The following is a 25311-nucleotide window of genomic DNA, read 5'->3' on the forward strand; positions in this document are numbered from 1 at the left end:
CGTGTTTCTTTAAATATTTAATCTCGTGAATTCCTTCCACTGTACAAACACAAGAGTGAAAGTATCTCTTAATTATCTGCACAATTTACATGACGAAACAGGGAAATTACATTACGATAAATTACAACGTGTTATCTATAGCAGTTCAAATCTTTGGAGACAGTATTATATCGTTGGATTTGATTAGATAAGGAATATTTATGTACAGAAATAACAAAATTATTGTAAGGCTATTAAAATAACATTGCTTATATGTCTAATGCTACAAAATGGTTAAGAAAATCATTAATATCGGGTTATAAGTAAGATATTTTATGGTAAATGCAGTTGCCAAAAACGGTTAGCCTATATTATAGCCAATATAGGCTAAGTAGCCTACATAGGCTTGCAAGCAGACGTAGTCTATACAGCTACGTCTGCTTGTGTATCACAATAATTCTTATTAAGCTAGATCATCTGTGATTCCTAAGTACAATAACAATGGATGTACGAAGAGCTTAAAATAATATTTTTAGGCTGAGAGTTTCAAACTTAGAAAGTCTTTAAATTCCAGGTGTTAAATATTTCAACGGTTAGAACACTTTCTCTTTGATTATGAAAAAGTAAGATCTTGCTTCAACTTTTTAACATGATTGTTAAATTTAATTGAAAGGGATATTGGAAATAAAAGACGATCAAGACGTTTTCTCTTATCTTGACAGACAATTTTTCGTTGAAATATAATGTAAATCTTAAAAATTTCGAGATAATTTCATTTTGAAAATTGTAGTTGTATGCTTGCTCATGTAATCTATTATTTGTATCATTTTTAAAATGTATTATTAAAGTAAAATTGCAAAATTTCATATGTCTGAGCCATTTGTTTTACTTCCCTATTACAAATATACATAATTTAAATGATAATGCTTTCTATTGGATACTATCTGCAATTTAATACAAAAATCATTTCGAATTGTTGATCATGTCAGATTTTTGAAATCACAAGAAACTACATGAGGAAAATACGGTGGTAAATACAAGAAACAGACGTCAATTTTTTGCGGAACTCTCCAAGAAAAATATGTGAATTGTGACTAAATACAATTTTATGATATGAATATCAATAAGCGAGCGAGCTGTGAGTCGATGCATTATCATGCAATGGGTATACGATTATAATACCAACTGCTCTCTATCCGATATTCTGTAATTCATTTCCGATTTAATTAACATCATTGGTTGCTCGTGACGTAATTATTTTGCTTGAAGCTTATTTCTTTTGTAACCTCTCTTCCTCTGACTGAATGGAGATATCGAATACACAACAAGAGCTGTCTAGAACATTTCTAATGATGCTAACTTTTGATTCCATTAATATGTTAAGCTATTAATTATATATATATATATATATATATATATATATATATATATATATATATATATATATATATATATATATATATATATATATATATATATATTAATTAATTTCTTCAATTTTGTATTAATTTAGTCCTTGTTAACTTTATTCTAAAATGTTCTCTAATTTCTTAACCCCACTTTTTATTTAATTAATTCCATACGCGTTCTAGAAAATTGAGACTTCAGGCTCTGAGTGAAGGAATAAAAATCCCTAATGCTTACACTTTTCTTTCAAAGATACCTACGATTCACTTTCCTGGAGTCGACACGTGCAAAAGAAATCCCTATTAAAATCTCATAGTAAAATCACTGAAAGGAAAAATCTCCGGCTCTTTTGCTTTTGTGTCACATTGTAAACTGACACCTCTCCTCATTTTTTCTCTGTATAAATTATACCTCCCGGGATATATATATATATATATATATATATATATATATATATATATATATGACTAGGATTATAGAATTCAGTGGCATTATTTCATTGATCATCTCGAGAAAAATCCATGTATTGCGTTTTCTTGAGGTTAACTTGATTAACCTGACTTAAAAAAAAAAAAAATTCAAAGCTATGTCATTAGTCTTTGTCATAGAAGTGCGAAACCTTTTTTAAATATAATGCTGTATGACAAGAATCTACAAGTGGCTCTTAAAACCGGGTTAGTTTAATCATATTAGCATCCCATTTTTCTAATGCAACACTATCAACACTATGTCTATTTTGTGACGGACATCGCAATTTTGGACTGCGGTCAGATAACGAGAAAGACACCTGAACTGGCACCACCTCTCCAGGCTTCCGTGCCACATCAGCGTGAGGATATTTGGCCCCTACGTATGGGATGTGCGCTACACCCACTTACACGTTGGTTGACCCAACTTTATTTGTTTGATAAGGTCATCATGACCTCACTAATAAAACCGAAAATCAGTATAAATCAGTATTTTATTATTTTTAAAATTTAATTTTGATTTTGTTATTTTTTGATTTTATTATTTTTTATTTAATTTTTATTTTGATTTTTAATAGTGCATTTATTGACTAAAGTTTCATAAAATACTATCATTCGTAACATTTTTCCAATTGTATACATATGCCTATCTTAAATGTGTTAGAAATTTACACTCTGGCCACGATTAGATTGAACAAATACCATACGCATAAAATAAAGGAGTTTCGGTAAAAATGCTATTTTTTTTTTCTGAAAAGAAAACATTTTCACAATGAAAATGAAGCAGAAAAATAAAACGTTGGAGCTACAGACACAATCGAAAAAAATGATTAGAATGTCCTTGAGCGTTTTTTTTTTTTTCAACATTAAAAGGAAAAAATTTTAAATAAATATATACAAAATACCTACTTAAGGAAGAGATAATTGTCCAAATTTTGTAGTATGTGTTTACTGTATCATCCAATTTCAAGTTTTTGCTTCAAATGGTACATTAATTTTTCGATTCATTTTTTTTTCCCGCTGATGTTTTCAGATGTTTCAACCATTTTACTCTTATCTTAGAATTTCGTAAAAGAGTTGTAGCAGAGTAGCAGATTATTTTTATTCTTGTCTCATTTCATTTCAGAAAATAAAGCTATCCAAGTAAGGAATAAATTTTGCTCTTTCTTTTTAGTTGTTCTTAATATTTATGAGAAAAAATAATGGGGGCGTTCGATTTTTACTTAAATTTTAATTTATATAAATAGCTCATCAAGTTATTTAATTTCGAATAAACTTAAAGTTGTGTTATCATTTTCAGATGTTTATTTGTTATATACCTGTTGAGCTTGTCTTAACAGAAAATATTTCTCTAAGTTATTTATTTTCCTTTGAATGGAAAAAGATGTTACCTAATATATATTTGTCTGTCTCTCTGTTCTCTCCCTCTCTGTGTGTGTATGTGTTAAGATAAATATTATTAATTATATATAATCACCAGTTTATTAATTGCATTTACCGTAACGTATATATAAATTCAAGCTTCAGTAATTCGAGTGCTTTTATTCCGTAATTGTTAATAATAAAAAATTTTCTTAGATCCTTTGAATTTATTTATGTTATGTTTATGTCTGATGAGCTTATTTTTATTGATAGTATTTTTAAAAGAGCAATTTTGTTTTGATAGTATCAATTGATGCCAAATAGAAAATATAGAAACTGTGACTAATCCGAATTTTTCTCTTGAATTCATATGAGTTATATTTATATTTTAAGAGTTCTTCATTATTAATAATGTATTTCATTAGTTTAATGTTTCTATAACTAAGACATTATTAAAATTATTGAATATTTATTTCTTAATTATGAATTATTTGACCTAAGCATTTAAAGATATAAGAATACATATTAATGAATTATGAGTTATTTAACATAAAAATTTAAAGATGTAAGAATACATGTTAATGCATTATGTATTATTTAACATAAGCATTTAAAGATATAAGAATACATGTTAATGAATTAAGAATTATTTAGCATAATAATGTAAAGATATAAGAATACATGTTAATGCATTATGAATTATTTAGCATAATAATGTAAAGATATAAGAATACATGTTAATGCATTATGAATTATTTAACATAAGCATTTAAAGATATAAGAATACATATTAATATTAATGATGAATGCATTATGAATATTATTAATGCATTATGAATTATTTAGCATAATAATGTAAAGATATAAGAATATATGTTAATGCATTATGAATTATTTAACATAAGAATTTAAAGATATAAGAATACATATTAATGCATTATGAATTATTACGAATGAAAATATTAATGAATTACGAATTATTTAGCATAAGAATTTAAAGATATAAGAATACATATTAATGCATTATGAATTATTTAACATAAGAATTTAAGATATAAGAATACATATTCATGAATTATGAATTAATTGACGTTAATAGCAGTTAAAGATTTAAGCATAATTATTATTGTCATTTTAAGTTTGATTTTCTTTTGGCGAAATCATTTTTACAAACATATGTTTTTCAATTCAAATTTCTGAATAAATTAAATTGTCGTCCTGAAAACTTCAACTGACTTAATATTTGCTTTTTGTATTAGTCTTTTTAATTGCAAACGCACCTCTATATGAGGAAACTGATAATAATCTGCAGAAAAATCATTTAAAAGATATGTTTATGTATATAAATTTCAATGTCTTAAATAAATCGAATTAATTTTCAACATATTTTATACTAGCCGCCTTTGGCGACCAGCCGGTTCGCCAATCTTAATGTTCGTTAAAATTTTAATAATTAAATATTTTATGCAATTCCAACTTTAATAGATTCTTCAGCAAAATATTTCAAAACTTCAAATTTGGATAGTCATATAATTCACTCATAATATTATAAAGGCCTTCAGTCATAACGTGATATGTATATCTCTAATTTTCTGTTACCCCTCGTAGAATTTATGCTTTAAATTAAAGTGTAAATGATTCATCTGCAATTAATATAATAACATTTTTTACTGAAACAAAGCATTTTTTTTAATAATATGATTACTGATAATAGAGTCACTGAGCGTTTAAACTTTATGGGCACTAAAGAATATCTTTCTTAATTTATGTAATATCTCAAGAATTTGTCAACAAAATTTTCGCAGATTCATCATAAACAGATCGATTAATGAACAATGTTTCATTTTAAATGCATTAAACACTAAGAAAATAAAATGAATCGTTTAAAATAATCGGTCTAAAACAGGTTTAAAAAAACTACTTAAAAAACGATGTACTTAAAACTATAAGCATATACAAAAAAATATATAACTAACATAAATACAATTTAATTACAAAAGCATGCAACTAACCTAAAAATAATTTAAATCATTGAAAACAGGTTTAAAAAAAACTACTTAAAAAACGATGTACTTAAAACTATAAGCATATACAAAAAATATATAACTAACATAAATACAATTTACTTACAAAAGCATGTAACTCACCTAAAAATAATTTAAATCGTCTGTTGAAAGTGGTTGTCATGACAACAATCAGAACAATGCGCATGCGTGAATTTTCTTCGGAAACTTCTTTTCCCTTTCCAGCTGTGTTGCCATAGAAACTGGCGCATAGCTGTTTACACGTTTATATTTATCTATTCAGATTTTATAATTATCTAATCAGAGTAACGGTGAATATCAGTGTGTTCGTGTTCGTCAATAAATGTTAATTTTTTTAATAACATGATTAACGAAAACAGAGTCACTGAGCATTTAAACCTTATGGGAACTAAAAAATATCTTTCTTAATTTATGTAATATCTCAAGAATTTGTCGACCAACCGGTTCGCCAATCTTAATGTTCGTTAAAATTTTTATATTTAAATATGTTACGCAATTCCTACTTTAATAGCTTCTTCATCAAAATATTTTAAAACTTCAAATTTTAATAGTCATATAATTCACTCATAATATTATAAAGGCCTTCAGTCATAACGTAATATGTATCTCTCTCATTTTCTGTTACCCCTCGTAGAATTTATGCTTTAAATTAAAGTGTAAATGATTAATCTGCAATTAATATAATAATATTGTTTACTGAAACAAAGAATTTTTTTATAATCTGATTAATGAAAATAGAGTCACTCAGCGTTTAAACTTTATGGGCACTAAAGAATATCCTTTTCAATTTACGTATTATCTCAAGAATTTGTCAACAAAATTTTCTTAGATTCATCATGAGCAGATCGATTCATTAACAATGTTTACTTTTAAATGCATCAAACACTAAGAAAATGAAACGATCGTTTAAAATAGATGGTTTAAAGCAGGTTTTAAAAAAACTACTTAAAAAACGATGCACTTACAACTATAAGCATATACAAAAAATATATAACTAACATAAATACATTTTAATTACAAAAACATGCAACGAACCTAAAAAAAAATTTTAATCCAGTCCGCATCGGTTGATAATAATTCGTCAACACAATGCGGAATTCAGAACACAAAGCGCATGCGTGAATTTTCAACGCCAGTTACGTAACGCAAATACGTGATTTTTTTTCTACGCCAGTTGGGGTAACGCTATGCGGATTAGAAATTTTTAATTTTCTTTATTCTGTTTTATTTTTATTCAAAAGTTCTTCAGAATGAATCTGAAGGATCGATTAATTAACAATGTTTAATTTTAAATGCATCAAACATTAAGAAAATAAACAGAATCGTTTGAAATAATCCGCCGAAAAATACTAACCCTAGCCTCATTACTGTTGGGAGAAAAAAAACCCGGAAGCCTTACTCATTTGGCGGTGGCGAAAATGGAAGATTTTTTTGGCGGAAAAGTTGGCGGTGGGGAAAATAGAAGATTTTTTTGGCGGGAAAGTTAGTTTTTAATTAATAATTAAAATTCTAATTAAAATTTCAAAAAAAGGGACCCCAGGTGCACATTGCCGACCTCTAAGGTATACATGTACCAAATTTGATAGCTGTATGTCAAATGACCTGGCCTGTAGAGCGCCAACACACACACACACACACACACACACACATTGAGCTTTATTATAAGTATAGATTAAAACGATCTATTTTAGACTTAACAATGATTTAAACAAGTCAATGTAAAAATGAAATTTATTTTAAAAAATATACAAAAAGAAAAAAAAATTTTTAATTGAAATTTTTAATTTTTTTTATCTCATTTCTTAAGTTTTTTATTACTAAGCCGAACTCTTTCAGATTATGAAATTTCCACCTAGAAGCCATATTCACTTTGAGTAATATAAAACTAAATTGAATAAAGTTACACTTCAATTTAAAAAAAGAAATCAATAAAAAAAATCTAAAAAAAAAAGACTCAATGATTGTTTTATTTTTCTCAAACGTTTTTGAGTTTGAAACTTCTATTATAATAAGGATCAATGAAACAGTTTTTATTTATTAAGTTTTTCTTTCTCATGGATTAATATATTGCATTTTTTAGATTGTAATAGGTATACAAACATTTTTAATTAAAAAAATTATTGCTTGATATATTTTATTCAATATACATAAACTGTTCCGTTGGAATTCTAAGATTAATGGAAGAAGCTTGATGTGCAAAGAAATTCGAAACTGGGAAACTTGGATGTATAACTGTCCTAATTTAGAGTAGAAGGTTATAAATATTTAATGAATATAGCCCTTATTTTATTTAAGGAAAAGATTTATATTTTGAATAGATTTTGCTATTGTTAGAATTCAACAGCTATTTTTCGAAATATTTTTGTAGTTCAGAATATAATCATTTGTCTAATTTCTAACAAGAAAGCTTTATGAAAAAAATTTCTTCAAAAAAGTCAATTCGAAATTTTACCTTAACGATCCTCCTAATTTTTTTTTTATTTCTGTGCATTTTTAGTCTATCATTTTATTTGGAAATTAAAAAAAAACACCCATTGTTAGAAAATTTTGCATTTCCCTTTTGAATTTAAAATTATGATATTATATTACTACTTAAGCACACTTCTGTATCTAGAAGTAATTTCTATATTAATGTGTTATTTCAAATTTTGTTGTAATCGTAACATTTAAACTTTTATATGGCAACATCAATAAAAATAGATAAAAAATAAATCCTTATTTTCATTTCGAAACTGCTTTAACTTTAAAATAATTTGAGATAAAAACAGGACATTTATATTATTTATTCTTTATATTAGACATTCACAGTGAAGCAGTAACATTCTTTTGGCGTCAATTCAACATCTGTTTTGATGGGTTTTTTAAATGTGTCAATAATAAATGCGGAAATAAAAAATTAATTTTATTAAATTCGGAAATATTTATGAACTTGCGTATGGATAACGTTGGTTTTTCTTTGCTTTTTTTTTAAATTTTGTATATGGCAACACATTCTTTTTTCTCTTTTTAGACCACCAGTTGTTTCAATTCGACTTTAAGGATTCGTTTTAATTTTAGTGTTCGTTAACTTTATAATCGTCAACATTTTGTTTACATTTTTTTCGCTAGATTGCAGAAAAGTTTAATAATCTGATTATTGAATGAATTTATTTGATTGTTTAAATTGGCAAATCTTATTAATTCCTTAACAAATAATTATGCTCAATTACATTTAATGAATAAAATGTAAGAAGTTTACAATAAATGTTTTTGTGCACTGAAATTTCTATGTTGAAAATTTTTTTCCATGGAACTTTTTTATTAGTGTCTAAAATTCAGTATATTAATTCGTGACATGAAATTTATCGGCCATATCTTACAACAGATAATTTATTTATTATATTTTTAGGTTGTAAATAAGAGAATTCAAAATGAATGACACAAAGAATACTTTTCTGCGATTTGACGCTACCGAACTCGATGAGCCATCATTGAAAATAGTTTTGCAAGAACTTGGAGAAACGGAAGAATCTCGAATGAAAGGTTTATGGATACTTCGTGAAGAACTCAAAAGTAACGAAAAATATTTGTATTATTTTTCTGGGATAAATGAATTTTCTATTACTGTATTTAGCTGCTTGTTTCCTCCAGAATAATAAAATGACTAAATGGAACTAGAAAAAAAATTCTCACCAATCAGTAATCTCTATATAGTTAACCCAAAGTTAATGGCCTCAGAAATGTAAAGATGCGTCTGTAAGATCCCTGAATTGTTTGCCGTTTCTTTCTTTCTTTTTTCTTCTTCTTTTACTTTCCTCTACTGTTCATCCATTTGGCTATATAAACTCAATGTTATTGTCATCGAGGATACAGGATGGCGTTATATTATGGTATTTTAGCAAGTCAGTTTTCCTCCCAGGCAAAAGTTTTATTAGGTTACCGTTCAGTTATTTTACCGCATTTGTTTAAAAATTCATTATAAAATACTAAAATTTGTGTTATTTATGATTTATTTAATGATTTTAAAAAATACGATAATTTTCTTTAGGTAAGTGAAAAAAAGTTTTGGGAAATATACAATACTGTCCGAGATATGGCCGAAAGTTTACAAGATTAGTTTGGCATTGGAAGCGTCACTTTTTAATATCTTATTACTTGAGAAATTATCATTAAAATTTTTATAAAATTTTAGTTAGAAAATAATTTTAAGATGACAAATAGATTACATAAAAAAAATTCCTAGCCGTAATGGAAAAATTTCAAGATACCAATTACTTAACTATATTAACCCTTATGTTCATTTTGTATAGTATACCATACATACAACTTTATAAAAATATATTACCACTATAAAATAATTTTTAACTTAGTTTTATAAAACATACATTTAAAACGTGCGTTATTATAAAATACACATGCCTAAATGTTTGTTCTTACACATATGCATTTTTTTTTTTTTTGCTTTTCTTCAAAAAAGCAATCTTGCCACGATAAGGGTTAAATAACGTGGCTAGTCAGATTGTTGATTGGAACAAATCTGTCCTCTGGAGTCATTTTTCATCGACACCAATTTTGTGAAGATGCAATAATAAACAATTATAAAAGTGAATATTTTTTGTGACTATTGCACCTGAACTTTTCTAATGGATACCGGTACTATGATAACATAGCACTATTAAAAATGTAATTGTCTTATTTATCTACTTTATAACTTTCACGGTATTGAAAATCAAATTTTTATTTTACTACAATAAAAACTACACAGATATGAAATGAATTTTTTTTTTAACTTTCAAAAATTAAAAAAAAAATTATGCAAGGAGCATTTGATGAGAAAAAAAAAAGACTGAATTTCAGAAGAAAAATTTAATCGACTGTTAAATGAAAATTTTCAGAACTCAAGGAAACTTTACACATTCATTAAATTGGCATCATTGCAAATACAACATCATTTTATTTTTATAGTGATGTAAAATTCATTTTTATGCAAGATTATTTATGGAAATTATTGCGAAAAACATTAAAATTCAACTTAATTTCTAATTAATTAAAATGTTTATAAAAATTTGAAGAACATCACTCTCATTTGCATATCCCCACAACGTATATATGAGCCAAATTTGGCAACTCTAGCTCAACCGGTCTTGCCTATAGAGAACCAACAAGCACACACAAACACATCTACAATATTAGTAAAAATTTATATTATAACTATTTTTACAACATAATAACATTCAAAATAAAAAGCTTTAAAGCTACATCAAATTTATAACCGCGTAATTTATTTTTCTCTAGACTGAATAAAGTTTTCAAATAATTTTTAATTATGTTTTCTCTTTGCATGTATTTATTATGTATTGTTATGTATTTATACTCAAACTTCTTGCAATAATATTAAATACATTTCTTCAGTTCCTATTTTTATTATACATCGATGGCCTAAGAATGATTTATCTAAATTATTAATACTAATAATTGAATATAATTATAATATTTTTTAAAAATAATATTTTTGTAGTATGTCTTATCAATTTAGAATCAATGTACCAGAAGTAAATTCCCGTTGAAGTTTCAAAACACAATAAATAATAAGCTTCAAAAAGTAATAAAAGAAACTAAATACCACAATAATTGACTACTTAACTCGTATAAAATGTATGAAATCGTGAGTGTTTAGATGAATCAACTAATTACAAGATAGGAAATGAGACTCAAATGTATCCATAATCAAATTGGGATAAATAATCTTCAGTTGCAACAAACTTCAAATTTGCGTATAGATAAATTGAATTCAGTACTGACAAAACTACAAATGAATGAAATCATCAGCTGCTAATTCTTAAATATTGATATTGAAAATAATTTGAGATGCATTTTAATTTCAGATTAATCTATGTTGATATAATTGAAACGCATAAAGTTTTGTTGCCTATGAAAATCCAAACCAGTAAATAATGTTCTTCAAGTTTTGTTTATAAATTTCATAAAGCATGCAGAAATTTTTAGTGCATACTTCGAGACAAATTATTAAATTGTTAACATTGTAAATTAAAAATTAAGATTCCTACGCTCATGCGCAGTATAATGCAAATTATTACTTATAGTGAAAGTAACAAATAAGTAATAACAAGTTCGCTATTAATAGAATATTTTGGAAGTTATTGTGTGATAATATTTAAGGAATATAATGCAGGTAGATTTTAAAATTATATTATACTATTTAAAACATACTCACAAATTCTTTGAGAGGCACTTATAGTCCGGTTGAAGGCGATTATAAAGTATTCAAAAAGTTGTTAAAGAATAAAAATAAGTTGCATAGCACAAAAGTGCGATTATCAACTGTTATTGACAGCAAACGATATTCTTTTAACTCTCTGCGGTTCAAGATTAATTAATTAAAAGTAAAAAAAAAAACCAAACGATACATTATTAGCGACATCTGATGGTGACGTCATTTCATGGAAATGCCGAACGCAAGAAATCAACCTACTCAACATTTTAATTAATTAAATTGAAAGCGTGAGAAAGAGGAGTTAATACAGAATTTAGTTTATCTAAATGATCTATGAAAATTAAAAAAAAAAATGTTTTAAATTGTTTTGCTACTTGAAAATTAATTTCAACATAAAAAAAAATGATTGCCTTTCTATTCTCAAATGCAATTGCATTTAAATTGACATTCAAAATCTACCTTTTGTATTTTCTAACCTTTGTATTATTCTTTAAAAATAATAAATAATGAATAATAAAAATTATTCAGTAATAAAAATAATCATTAAACAAAAATATCAATTAACATTTTGTTATTTTTAAAAATTATAAGGGATAGTAAATATTTCGTCAATAAATTATGCGAGATATAAAAATTCTTTTTCATTATAAATTTTCTTATTTAAAAAAAAACTGTAGGAGATAAATATATTTTGCTTATATGTATACCATTCATTATTGGAGGAACAGCGACTACAAGGACCAAAATTGATTTTTAAATAATTAAAATATAAATACAAATTTCTAACAGGTGGCCCTTAGATTCACATATTCAATATCCAAAATTATATATCTGCCAATTTTTCCAAGTCTGATATGAACAATTTGTTTTATACGTTGCCAAAATTATACAGATTTCTTTATTGAAATCATATGTAAGTAACACTACAATTTTTCTATCAACTAAACTCAAAAAGCAAAATTGATTAGATAATGTTGATAACAAAACTACATAATTGGCAGTAATTGCATTCTATTATGTACTAGATCAAATTGGATTTGACTACTTTCCTCTTAGATAAAATCAGTGTTTTGCATATTTATTTCAATTGTTAAAATATTTCAGATATAAAATATTCAATGGATATCCAGTGAAAAGAATTTTATTTCTCTGTGTAAGAAGCATAGGAAAATTTTGCAATCACCCAAAATTTCGTTTGGAGATTTTGATGAATTTGAATGTTTTAAAATTCTACGGATCCGAAAAGGAAATTATTAAAATAAAATCTATATATTTCACTATTGTCTGTCCTTTTAATTTTCTGTAAATGTGTTTACTTATAAATTCAAACAGAATTATAGATGTAATTTTGTAGACTGTTTTTTGTAATTCAAATTGTAAATTAGTATCTAATCTTCAGACAAATCCTTCCAATGGTAGACTATCTGTTATCCAATCTATAGCGCGTATGGGAGGTTTGTAATTGAAGACTGTAACGAAATAACTACATCAGTTACAGACAGTATATTATCTTTAAACCTAAGTTGAGAACTGGGCCTCATTCTTAGACTTCCTCCCTCTAGAAATGCTTAATTTGTTAGGATGTCTAGAAAGATAGCAATTATTAGCATGACAGGAATAAATGGCTAATAGTATGGGGATTTAAAAACAGGAAGTTTAGAATTCAATTGAAATTTGAACGCAATGGGCCACACAAAAATTAAAAAATTGGAATTGGATTCTCTTTATGACATACTAACTAATTTATCATATAACATAAGACATTTCGTAATGCTTAAATACATGAGAAGGAAAAAATTAAGAGATGGTTTCTATTGGTGTTTGTTTAATCGTATTAACGTTCCATTTTGAAAGAACACGAAAGTTGCTTGGCGAGAGATCTTTTATTTTTAAACCATAGTTCAAATTGTGACAATTGCGCCAAAATAAATACCCCCTTCTTCAAACTTTCAAATCATACCAGCCCGATCATTTGGCTATGACCTGGCACTTCAGCAATTTAATAGCGATATCAAGAAAAGATATCGACTTCGCTACAGAAAGAAAAGACCCAACGCTCTCACGAACTTCATAATGAGCATTACCCCTCTTATTAACGGTCTAACAAAAACGATTTACAAGGAGAGGACACGATAAAGAGAAAAATTTGGTATGGTGCTTTAAATATTAATATCATATCCTCAGAAATTCACCCATTTAAATATCAAAGCACTATATTATACCAAAAGCCAATAAGCGAGTTTTCAAACTTTTTGTACAGCTAATATATAAGTTCAAGAAGCGATCCTTCGAACATTTTGTAGAGCAAATGCGCTAGGCCAAGAAGCTAGCCCTCAAACATTTTGTAGAGTGCTATTGACTGATGGCAAAATAGTGTAGTTACAGCATACTTATCTACATGGTCCAGTCACATTAATGTGACCACCTATCAAAATCCCGAATAATCATCTTTCTCAGAGCGGACAGCTGCGAGACGTTCAGGAAGGAGTCAGTTAGGTTCTTGAAAGTGTTCACTGGGATGATGAGCCATGCCAATTGCATTGCCGTGGCCAGCTGCGCTAGGTTACGCGGGTGAGGATCCTTGATGCGAACATGCCGATCGAGATGGTCCCACAGATTCCCAATTGGGTTAGAGTCCGAGGAATTTGCTGGCCAAGGGTGTACGGTAAACTCATCCTAGTGCTCTTCGAACCACGCACATACACTGCGTGCTTTATGACACGTCCCATTCTTGTGCTAGTAGATGCTATCATCCTGAGGGGAAAAAATTCGCATGTAGCGCTGAACATGGTCCGCAAGGATAGATTTATACTTCTGTTGATCCATCGTACCTTCCACAATGATGAGTGCACCCATAGAATACCACGGAAACGTTTCCCAGACCATAATGCCCCCTCCTCCAGCTTGGACCCATCCGATAATTGTTGCATGGCGTTTCACGCCATATACGCCAACGTTCATCAGTCCGATGGAACATAAAACATGATTTATCGGAAAAAGTCATCTGTCTCCACTCAATGGAAGTCCAGTTGTGGTATTGGTGTGCAAATTCCAGCCTTCGTCGAAGATGAGCAGTAATTATCATAGGTGCATTAACCAGGCGTCCGCTGTAGAGGCTCATACGCAGCAGCAACGTTCACTGAACCGTCGTTGTGGAGATACTGTTGGTAGCCCCTATGTTCATCTGGGTGCTCAGTTGCTCAACGGTTGCACGTCTATTCGCCCGAAGACATCTCCGCAACCATCGTTCACCTCTGCCATCTATGGCCCGTGGTGCACTACATTTACCACGTCACTGATTTTAGATAGTACCATTTTGCCATGCACGGCATACTTTTACCAAGGCGTCCCACGAATAGTTTACAAAATTAGTCATTTCCGAAATGCTTCCATCTTTGTTCCGAAAGCCAATGATCATGAATTTTTGGACGTCGGATAAATCGCTCCGTTTCTGCATGACTGCAAGAACTGAAATGTTTTGCAAATGCCTACAACACTCTTTATATCTACCAAATTTTCTGATAAGACATGCTTTCTGAAATTGGTTAGTTAACTTTGACGTCTAAAGTAGGCGGTGGTCACATTAATATGACTTGTGTGTGAGGAACATTGTAATAGGATTTCGGTCATATATGTTAATTTTTTTCCATTTTTAAAAGTAATTTTTAAAATTAATATTGTTAAATTAACTATTAATGGATTTTTTAATAAACATATTAACCATTTTATGCATTACATAACTGTTCATTCGTATGATTGACGAATTTAGTTAATGATTAGTAGATTGATTTATTTAATAATTCCTTGATGTATTCAACTATATATATAATTATTTATCCTTTCAAATTCCTTTCTTTATTTTTATAACATTATTTTTAATTATGTTTAGTATTATTTCTATTGTCATTATTTATTTAATATAATTAGCTATTATAATATAAAACTACAATAAAAATCCAGAGGTCATGAAAATTATATTTAAAAGATTAGTAATAGATCTAATAGTAATAGAATCTAATAGATAAATAAAGAATAATTCAATTATAATAAGTCGGCAGAATTTTGACACATTTCGAGCTCAAATATTCCTTGAAGATCAATAACAAATCATACCATGATTTCAAGGATGACGATACAGTGTGGTGTCAAAATCAATATCTTTTTCGAACAGTTAGGAAAAAGACAAATTTTGAGTGTTCCATACGAATGTGCGCAATCATCAGTTCATTCACTTGTGTTTCTGTTATGACATATAATGAGCCATTCGTTTTATCCAACTAATGTGTTCCATTTTTTATAATAAAATAAAAGTTGAAAGAAAAATTCTAAGCAGTATAAATATTACGGCTTAGTACATAATACTTAATGGAGAGCCTGAGAACATAATCTCAGGTCATATTTCTAGGTCTTACAGACAAACTTTTTCCGTAACACTTCTATCACTACTAGGTAGATTCCTATAGGAAAACTATCTATTGCCATGGTTCACATGACAAAACTTCGAAAAAATTTTCTTCATTTCACTGCGGATTTGAAATTTTCATTCTTTCATAACTTTCTTAATATTGAAGATAGAAAAATAAATCCAATTAGGTAAATTGGTGCCTCATTAAGATGGACAACTTTTGTATTTAAAGTTTTTCGATAGCTGAAATATCATATAAGTTATGGACTGAAGAGTGATTTCCAAGTCCTAACATTGACTGTTTTTAATATCAATAATTTATTTTTCCAAATAATTACATTAGATATAAAGAAAGCTTTCTTTGCCTTCCAGCTTGCTGAAAGGATTTTTTTTATTTAATTATAATTATTTCATACTGTTTCAGATTAAATCTTTCCAAATACTTTTTTTATATTTGCAGGTTGTACTGATATTGAACCCTGTTTAGATGAGTCATTTCTTTTAGCATTTCTGAGAGTAGCTAAATTTGATACAACGAAAGCACTTTGTAGAATAAAGAACTTCTACCAGCATCAGGAAAAACTTGTAGATGGTTTCAAGAAAATTTCCATGTCTTATCATAAAGCCAGAAGTCTAAAGCATATATTCGTTTCTCCTTACAGATTGAAAAACAATTCCTTGCTAGTAATGGCATCTGGAGGTAAATATAACATCCAGTTACTCTTATTTTCAAAAACGTTGGCAAGCATCGTAATTGAAAAGAAAACATTTACTATTGAGATTTAAGAAAAGAAATTTTTTTGCTATGATATGAAATGGTGTGAGTGCAATGATCAATCATTATTAAGGTATTTTCTAATCCTTATTGCCAGATTAAAATGATTTATTTAGTTTTAAACCATGTAAATTAAAAGAAATCAAAAGATTTAACACATTGATACCATGCTCAGAGAGATTCTTTTTTCTCATAGTAATTGAGAGATCCTTTGTGTCCGATATTATTTCATGCAATCACTAATTATTTTTCCTAATAAGGATTGCCTTTCGCAACATTTCACAGTTTCTTTTCTTTTTTGCTTTATTTATTGTAAGGGTATTTGTAGATTGTAGTGTTCAAAACCAAGCATTTTCTCGGAACATTTATTAAAAAGTATATTTTATCCATCCTTATGACCAGAAGAAATTATATTTCCATGGTTTTAAATTATATAGTTTAACATGAAGTCAAGGATTTAGACCCACCCTGAGACCATGTGCCAAGAAAGGTTCTATGCACAGTACATTAAGATTGCTCCAGTTCCCGTCTCATTGAATGTGTGATGAATAGCATATAAGCTAGTTAACAGCTCTTATACCCGAGCAATTGTTTTGGTATAATGGTTATGTTACCGGACTGCGAACCACAAGGTCCCAGGTTCTATTCTCGCGCATCGCATACCGCTTCATTGGTGACCTCGCACGATGAACCTTCAATCTTCATACAGCTGTTGTGGCGCCATCTACCCGCAACCAAAGTCTTCGGACTCACTTGACGTAGCAAAACCAAAGTCGTCAGACTTACTTGACGCGGCAACCACTCACCCACACACACTCACCACTTAACTGGGTACAGGCCCATTAGACAACAGCTAAAAATACATCACCACTCAACAACCATATCGTTCGTCTCACCTCCGACTCACTGGAGAGAGAGTCTGTGGTGAATAGCATATAAGCCAGTTAACAGCTCAGCTACCCGAGCAATTGTTTTGGTATCATGGTTTAGTTACTGGACTGCGAACCACAAGGTTCCAGGTTCTATCCTCGCACATCCCATATCTCTAAAAATGCTATCACTAGTTTTTGATTCTTAAAACATCTGGCAACTGGTATACACTCAGCAATTTATTTCGCTTTTGGACATGATTTTTTTCAGGTACATTAATGAATTATTGTATAGAAAAAATAATATGCACTTTCTGAGAGAAGTTGAGAAACTTAATTAACTGATTGGTGGGAAAAACTAATTTGCATTTCTCCATTTATATATATAAAAAATACCTAGAGATCAAAGTCAAAGGAAGTAATAAAAAAAGTTCGATTACCTTTTTGTGACTTGAGAGCTGGACATATATTAAACGCACAACTAAATTAACAATCTCATGTTTGATCTTCTGAAGAAGTATTTAATTTCATGTTTTCTATTGCCGTATTTAATATCATATCATAAGGTGAATATTTAAAAGCAATTAATGGCAGGGAACCATTGTGAATATTTCATAACGTTTTGCAAATTGGATAACTTGACATAATATAACTTGACCTATTGTTTCAGGAATTGACTACAGTGTATACAGCTTTGAAGAACGATTCTATTTAGAAAGTTTAGCGATATCCCTGTTCTTAGAAAATCAAGTCAGTCAGATGTGTGGATTTAATCTCATAATCGATTACTCTGGCTTCAATTTTCGTGGCTTGCGTGAACATACGCCGTGGAAGTTGAAATGGTTCTTGGATTCGGCACTGGTAAGCATCTTTAATAACAGTCATCCATTTAATATCTATAAAATATCATTTTTAATTACATTTGAAGATAATATTTACACAATCTTAAAATTCCTACATTGAAAATAATAATTAATTTGAATTTTAAATCATAATCCAGTTGTTCCCAAGCAATTAATCCAGTAGTATTGGAGTTTAAGTTTTAATAGCACAAAAGCCATTTTTTCGCAAAGCTGCGCCATACTCATGGTATTAAAAAATTTGTATCAATTTATAGTAAAATTAAAACATAGGATGTCTACGAAATCGATTATCTAAAAGTTAAAAAATTTAATAGTCATGAAAAAGAGCAAAAAGACTGTAAGGTATCGAACAATACTAAAAATTCTGGCTAATGTTTTTATATGGTTATAAATGCCAATATTTTTTTTAACTAAAAACGTTAACATGAAGAATTTTTGTAAAGTAACTCGCCTAGATCAAAGTGAGATTCCGATTATTTTGGAAAATTTTATTTAATGATTGCACTCCAGATTTTCTTAACAATCTCAAAGGATGACTTGAGAAATTGTAAAAATTTCTTATATTCCCAATTCAGTTTCATTGGTCAAAACCCATTTTATCCACATTTTCTTGACAATCTAAAAGGGTGACTTGAAAAATTGTAAAAATTTCTTGTATTCCCAATTCAGTTTCATTGGTCAAAACCCATATTATCCAGATTTTCTTGACAATCTCAAAGGATGACTTGTGAAAATGTAAAAATTTCTTATATTCCCAATTCAGTTTCATTGGTCAAAACCCATATTATCTAGATTTTATTGACAATCTCAAAGGATGACTTGAGAAAATGTAAAAATTTCTTATATTCCCAATTCAGTTTCATTGGTCAAAACCCATATTATCCAGATTTTCTTGACAATCTCAAAGGATGACTTGTGAAAATGTAAAAATTTCTTATATTCCCAATTCAGTTTCATTGGTCAAAACCCATATTATCTAGATTTTCTTGACAATCTCAAAGGATGACTTGAGTAATTGTAAAAATTTCTTATATTCCCAATTCAGTTTCATTGGTCAAAACCCATATTATCTAGATTTTCTTGACAATCTCAAAGGATGACTTGAGAAATTGTAAAAATTTCTTATATTCCCAATTCAGTTTCATTGGTCAAAACCCATATTATCTAGATTTTCTTGACAATCTCAAAGGATGACTTGAGAAATTGTAAAAATTTCTTATATTCCCAATTCAGTTTCATTGGTCAAAACCCATATTATCCAGATTTTCTTGACAATCTCAAAGGATGACTTGTGAAAATGTAAAAATTTCTTATATTCCCAATTCAGTTTCATTGGTCAAAACCCATATTATCTAGATTTTATTGACAATCTCAAAGGATGACTTGAGAAAATGTAAAAATTTCTTATATTCCCAATTCAGTTTCATTGGTCAAAACCCATATTATCCAGATTTTCTTGACAATCTCAAAGGATGACTTGTGAAAATGTAAAAATTTCTTATATTCCCAATTCAGTTTCATTGGTCAAAACCCATATTATCTAGATTTTCTTGACAATCTCAAAGGATGACTTGAGTAATTGTAAAAATTTCTTATATTCCCAATTCAGTTTCATTGGTCAAAACCCATATTATCTAGATTTTCTTGACAATCTCAAAGGATGACTTGAGAAATTGTAAAAATTTCTTATATTCCCAATTCAGTTTCATTGGTCAAAACCCATATTATCTAGATTTTCTTGACAATCTCAAAGGATGACTTGAGAAATTGTAAAAATTTCTTATATTCCCAATTCAGTTTCATTGGTCAAAATCCATATAATCTAGATTTTATTGACAATCTCAAAGGATGACTTGAGAAAATGTAAAAATTTCTTATATTCCCAATTCAGTTTCATTGGTCAAAACCCATATTATCCAGATTTTCTTGACAATCTCAAAGGATGACTTGAGAAAATGTAAAAATTTCTTATATTCCAAATTCAGTTTCATTGGTCAAAACCCATATTATCTATATTTAGATAATATGTGTCTTATAAATAAATATAATTTCTGATTAATAATGTCGATAAATTAGCTTGGATTAATGATTTCTCATAATCCACGCACTGTTTTATCTATATTTGGTACTGCTGCAGAAGATAACTTGATTGAGTTGCTTTGAGACATTTCATTGAAGAATAAATTAGGATATTCGAATTAGTCAAATACTATTATTAGTAAAAGATGACCATTCGATCTAAAATAAAAAAAATACTTCCGAGATATTTCATCCCTTCTGCTTCTTCTTATTTGTGTAAAGTAATTTTTAGCAGTTGTTATTTTAATAGGAGATGTAACCAATTTCATTCCAAGCTATTAGTTAATATGCGGTTTCCAACTGGGTCATATTCTGTTAACTATTATATTTATTAAACTTTATTCAATAATTTTTTATAAAACTTGAAGTGTGTTTCATTTATTTTCACTATTACTTATTGCCAAGTATGTACTTGTTGGAACAGCACTTTGAAAAAGTGCTGAAAGAGATACGAATCTCTAAATAAAAACCTGAAATAATCAAGTCATGTACTTATTGAAACGGCACTTTGAAAAAGTGCTGAAAGAGACACGAATCTCTAAATAAAAACCTGAAATAATCAAGTCAAGTATGTACTTGTTGGAATTGCACTTTGAAAAAGTTCTGAAAGAGATACGAATCTCTAAATAAAAATCTGAAATAATCAAGTCAAGTATGTACTTGTTGGAACGGCACTTTGAAAAAGTGCTGAAAGAGATACGAATCCCTAAATAAAAACCTGAAATAATCAAGTCAAGTATGTACTTGTTGGAACGGCACTTTGAAAAAGTGCTGAAAGAGATACGAATCTCTAAATAAAAATCTAAAATAATCAAGTCAAGTATGTACTTGTTGGAACTGCACTTTGAAAAAGTTCTGAAAGAGATACGAATCTCTAAATAAAAACCTGAAATAATCAAGTCAAGTATGTACTTGTTGGAACGGCACTTTGAAAAAGTGCTGAAAGAGATACGAATCTCTAAATAAAAACCTGAAATAATCAAGTCAAGTATGTACTTGTTGGAACGGCACTTTGAAAAAGTGCTGAAAGAGATACGAATCTCTAAATAAAAACCTGAATTAATCAAGTCAAGTATGTACTTGTTGGAACTGCACTTTGAAAAAGTTCTGAAAGAGATACGAATCTCTAAATAAAAATCTGAAATAATCAAGTCAAGTATGTACTTGTTAGAACGTCACTCTGAAAAAGTGCTGAAAGAGATACGAATCTCTAAATAAAAACCTTAAATAATAGTAAAGTTTCAGCTTTTATTTGATTGTTTTACCTTCTGCTGTTCTGATTGCGCCAATAACTGCATTCTATGCATAGTGAATTTTACATCACGTTTTAGAAAGAAGCTTAAGATAAAATTAAAAAGTTTGAACTGTTGAGATTTGATGTAGAATCCTTTATATAAAATTGCATGACACAATACTCTCACTCAGAAGTATTTGTAAGATTCATAAACGAATTAATATTCAAAGCCCATACTTCAAGATGAAACAATAAATGATATTTACAAGTACTACGATTTATATAATCATTCTGTTTGCAGAGATAAGAGCCCTCTTTGAGAGGCAACAGTTACAAAGACCTACGAGTTCATTTTCTATTACTTCAATTATAAAGCGCAATTGTTCTCAAAGAGAATTGCTGAATATAAATAGCTGTTCCAACAGCAATTGTCTGAAGAAAAGTTTTCCTTCATGTATTCAAAATAATTTACTCCAGAATTAATATTATTTTGTACTCATTTGATTTTGTTAATTTTTCCGGTTTCCTAGGTATTATTATTTTAATTTCATGAAAATGTATTTACTAAATAAAATGATACAAAGAAATCTAATTAATTTACAGGAATTGTTATTGTCTAATTTTTCTTAAAAGGCTGTTTTGTTTTTTTCAGAATAAATTACCAATTCGATTTAAGAGTTTCCATGTTGTAAATGCTCCCTCCTTGTTCTCATCCTTATACAGTATGGGCTATCCTTTTCTACCTAAGAAGATTCAAGAAAGGGTACGCCAAAATTATTCTGAATATGGTGCTACTTAATTTTTGCAAATTACAAATTACAATTACAGTTAATACTTTCAAAAATTTGTAAAGTATCTTTTTTAAAAAAAAATTTGAAGTGAAACTTTTGTAAATGCAATTAACAATTATGGATAGGTTATATAAGATAGTATAAGGTTGCACCTTAATTTATTGCTTTTACTAGCGAAGAAGTTTATAATCATCAAACGTCCATACCAGAATATTTGAGGGTGGGATTTTGGACTCCCCGTGACCAAATAAATCAGATAATGCAATTTTCTCTAAAATAGACTAAAATTATGCTTTTATTAATTTCTCCTTATAATAAATTTGAATGTGTGTGTTTGTATGTCTGTTGCTATTAAGTTCGATGAATTGACATACAGCGACAAAATTTGGAACACATGCACTTTGCAGGGGGAAAATGTACACTTGAAGCAATTTTTTTAAAAATTTTAATTAAATAAAATTTAAATTAGATTTTAATGTTTGTTGGCGATATCTTTCAAAAAAGATTTCGCACAAAAATAATTTCTACATCGCTTTTAAATTTAAAAAAAATACTTTTCAATGAGGCCAGTGTATTTGGTGTAAAATTCACATCAAATATTTGATGGAATTATTTTCTTCTGTGTAGTTTACAAGACAGAAAGAAATGAAGTTGCAATATCACTAGATTTAAATTAATAGGACATTTTCGATTTTAATAACACTTTAATAGCATGAAACTAATCTCCTTTCGAAAAGTCCATGTACACATTTAACAGATATATTAAAACAATTAAAATACTTTATCTCACTCTGACGAAATCATGGATATGGAATTACATGTACATTATCTAAATGAAATAGACCATAAATAGTATATCCAACGAACTAGCTCTTCGCAAAAATATATTAGTCAAAATTATTTCGTAATTTCTTCATAATTTTGAATTATAGTTTCACATTATTTAAAAACTTTACCTTACATCGCATCTCACGGGGGGCACCTTGTAATTTTCCATTTTAAAAATCAGTACAAACAGATTGACCGAATGGATTTAACGATACCTGAGGCCATTGATAAAAGGACTGGACAAAAGTTCTTTAATTTTCAAACGTTTGTCCAGTTTTAACTGAAAACCTTTGTGCTGTTTCAGAAGTAGGAAAAGTCAGAATCTACTTGTGTCATGATCTAACTGAATGTAGAAATTTTCGATACAATCCAAAATGCTTTCAATGTTCTGTGGTGCCATCTATGTGAATAGTAACTAACTAGAGTTGATGCAAAAGTGCTAAGAACGCTAACTGAACACAATCATGATTTGCCCTAATATAAATCTGATCAGATAGTTTAATGAAGAACCTTAGTATATCAAATTTGATATGTATTATTTCTTAAATACTAGATACTTAATCAAAAAGACTTTATTTTTTTTGCTTAATCAGATTTTTAATTAAGAATTAATCGAATGTTTTTCTTACTTTATTTTTTTGCTTAATCAGATTTTTAATTAAGAATTAATCGAATGTTTTTCTTACTTTAAAAAAATTACTTTTACATAACCTAAAGCTTTAAAAAAATTAACACTTTAATGACATTAAAAATATTCCCATTTAGAGTTTTTTTTTAATTTTAATAAATGTTTCAAATTATTTCTAAATATAATTTCTTACTATATTTTTCATTGTTTTAATAATTACCTTTACATTAACGTATTTCACGGATATTTCATTTTTTCTTTGTATAATGTCGTTGTTAAACTAAGCATTAAATACGTAATTATAAATGATATAAGTTAAAAATAATACAAAGGCGGAATAATCAGTCTAATGTTATAATATTCTAATGAGATTCAAATTTACAAAAAAAAAATTCTTTTATGATTTTTTATGTGATGATAACTTCAAACGAATTTTTATTTCAGGTTTTCATTCACCCTAACGATAACTGGAAAAGTCTGCATGCTCATTTCCCTGCTGACATTCTTCCAGAAAAATATGGTGGAAACCTAAATGATAGCTCTATGTTAAATTTTATAGAATATTTTGGATTGGAAAATTTAGAAGAGAAATTCCACAAAAAATTAGAATATGGTTTGAAAAAAACTAAACATCGTCGACTAGCATTGAAAGTACTTCATTGAAAACACAATTGAATTATTTAATAGTTTAATAAAACATTTATTTTATAACACGCTTCATCGCATTCATATTTTCTTATATAATCTGAAATTGATTCATTTCCCCCTCATAATATCATGTTTGTGTTTGCAAATTAGTTTAATATATTTCAAAGTTTTAATATTTGAATAAATTTAACGTTTAGCTTTATTTTCTTTATTTATCTTTAAATTTATCTTTCAGCCTTTCTATTCAATCTAAAATTTTGAAATACAGTACAATAATAATTATTTCTTATTTTTCATCTTTCATATTTTATAATTTTTAATTATAAATGTGAAATATTGTAATCGGTTTTTTTTTCCCTCAACTGAGTACAATGCCTCCGCGTATACACAATTTGAAATCTAATCACAACTGATTTATTTATTGATTACTAAGCTCTAAAAATATGAGAATATTTCAATGTTTTAGAGAGCATATACTTGAACAAAAATTTAGAGGTCAAATCCTTTAGAAAATGAATGAATAATCTCTTACAAAATTTAATCTTTACAAATACGAAAGAAATTGTATATAATGATTCGTAAAAGTGATATCCAATAAAAATATTCTACAAATATGTATACTACCTTTTGAATAAGGTAACGAATGTTGAATTGATTGCTATATCTACGTAAAGGAGAAGCTCAAATTAACGTCAAACAATATAAATGATTCGTCGG

The 25311-nt window shown here is 28.2% G+C and overlaps 1 protein-coding gene across 1 annotated transcript; it reads left to right on the plus strand.

Moving 5' to 3' along the window:
* Positions 1-2846: 2846 nt before the first annotated feature.
* Positions 2847-24609, plus strand: LOC129975392 (retinaldehyde-binding protein 1-like). Its single transcript, XM_056088454.1, has 6 exons — positions 2847-2996; positions 8649-8812; positions 16340-16579; positions 18194-18384; positions 22352-22462; positions 24391-24609. The coding sequence occupies exons 2-6, from the start codon at positions 8671-8673 to the stop codon at positions 24607-24609; spliced, it is 903 nt and encodes a 300-aa protein (XP_055944429.1). The 5' UTR covers positions 2847-2996; positions 8649-8670.
* Positions 24610-25311: the final 702 nt, after the last annotated feature.

This window comes from Argiope bruennichi, chromosome 7, assembly GCF_947563725.1.
Source record: "Argiope bruennichi chromosome 7, qqArgBrue1.1, whole genome shotgun sequence".
Lineage (NCBI taxonomy): Eukaryota > Metazoa > Arthropoda > Arachnida > Araneae > Araneidae > Argiope > Argiope bruennichi.

Excerpts from the sequence above, each read along its gene's own strand:
- LOC129975392 (XM_056088454.1), top strand. The coding sequence starts at position 8,671 with ATGAATGACACAAAGAATACTTTTCTGCGATTTGACGCTACCGAACTC. Across the intron at positions 18,385-22,351 it reads GGTTCTTGGATTCGGCACTG|AATAAATTACCAATTCGATT; the intron begins GTAAGCATCTTT and ends TGTTTTTTTCAG. Across the intron at positions 22,463-24,390 it reads CTAAGAAGATTCAAGAAAGG|GTTTTCATTCACCCTAACGA; the intron begins GTACGCCAAAAT and ends TTTTTATTTCAG.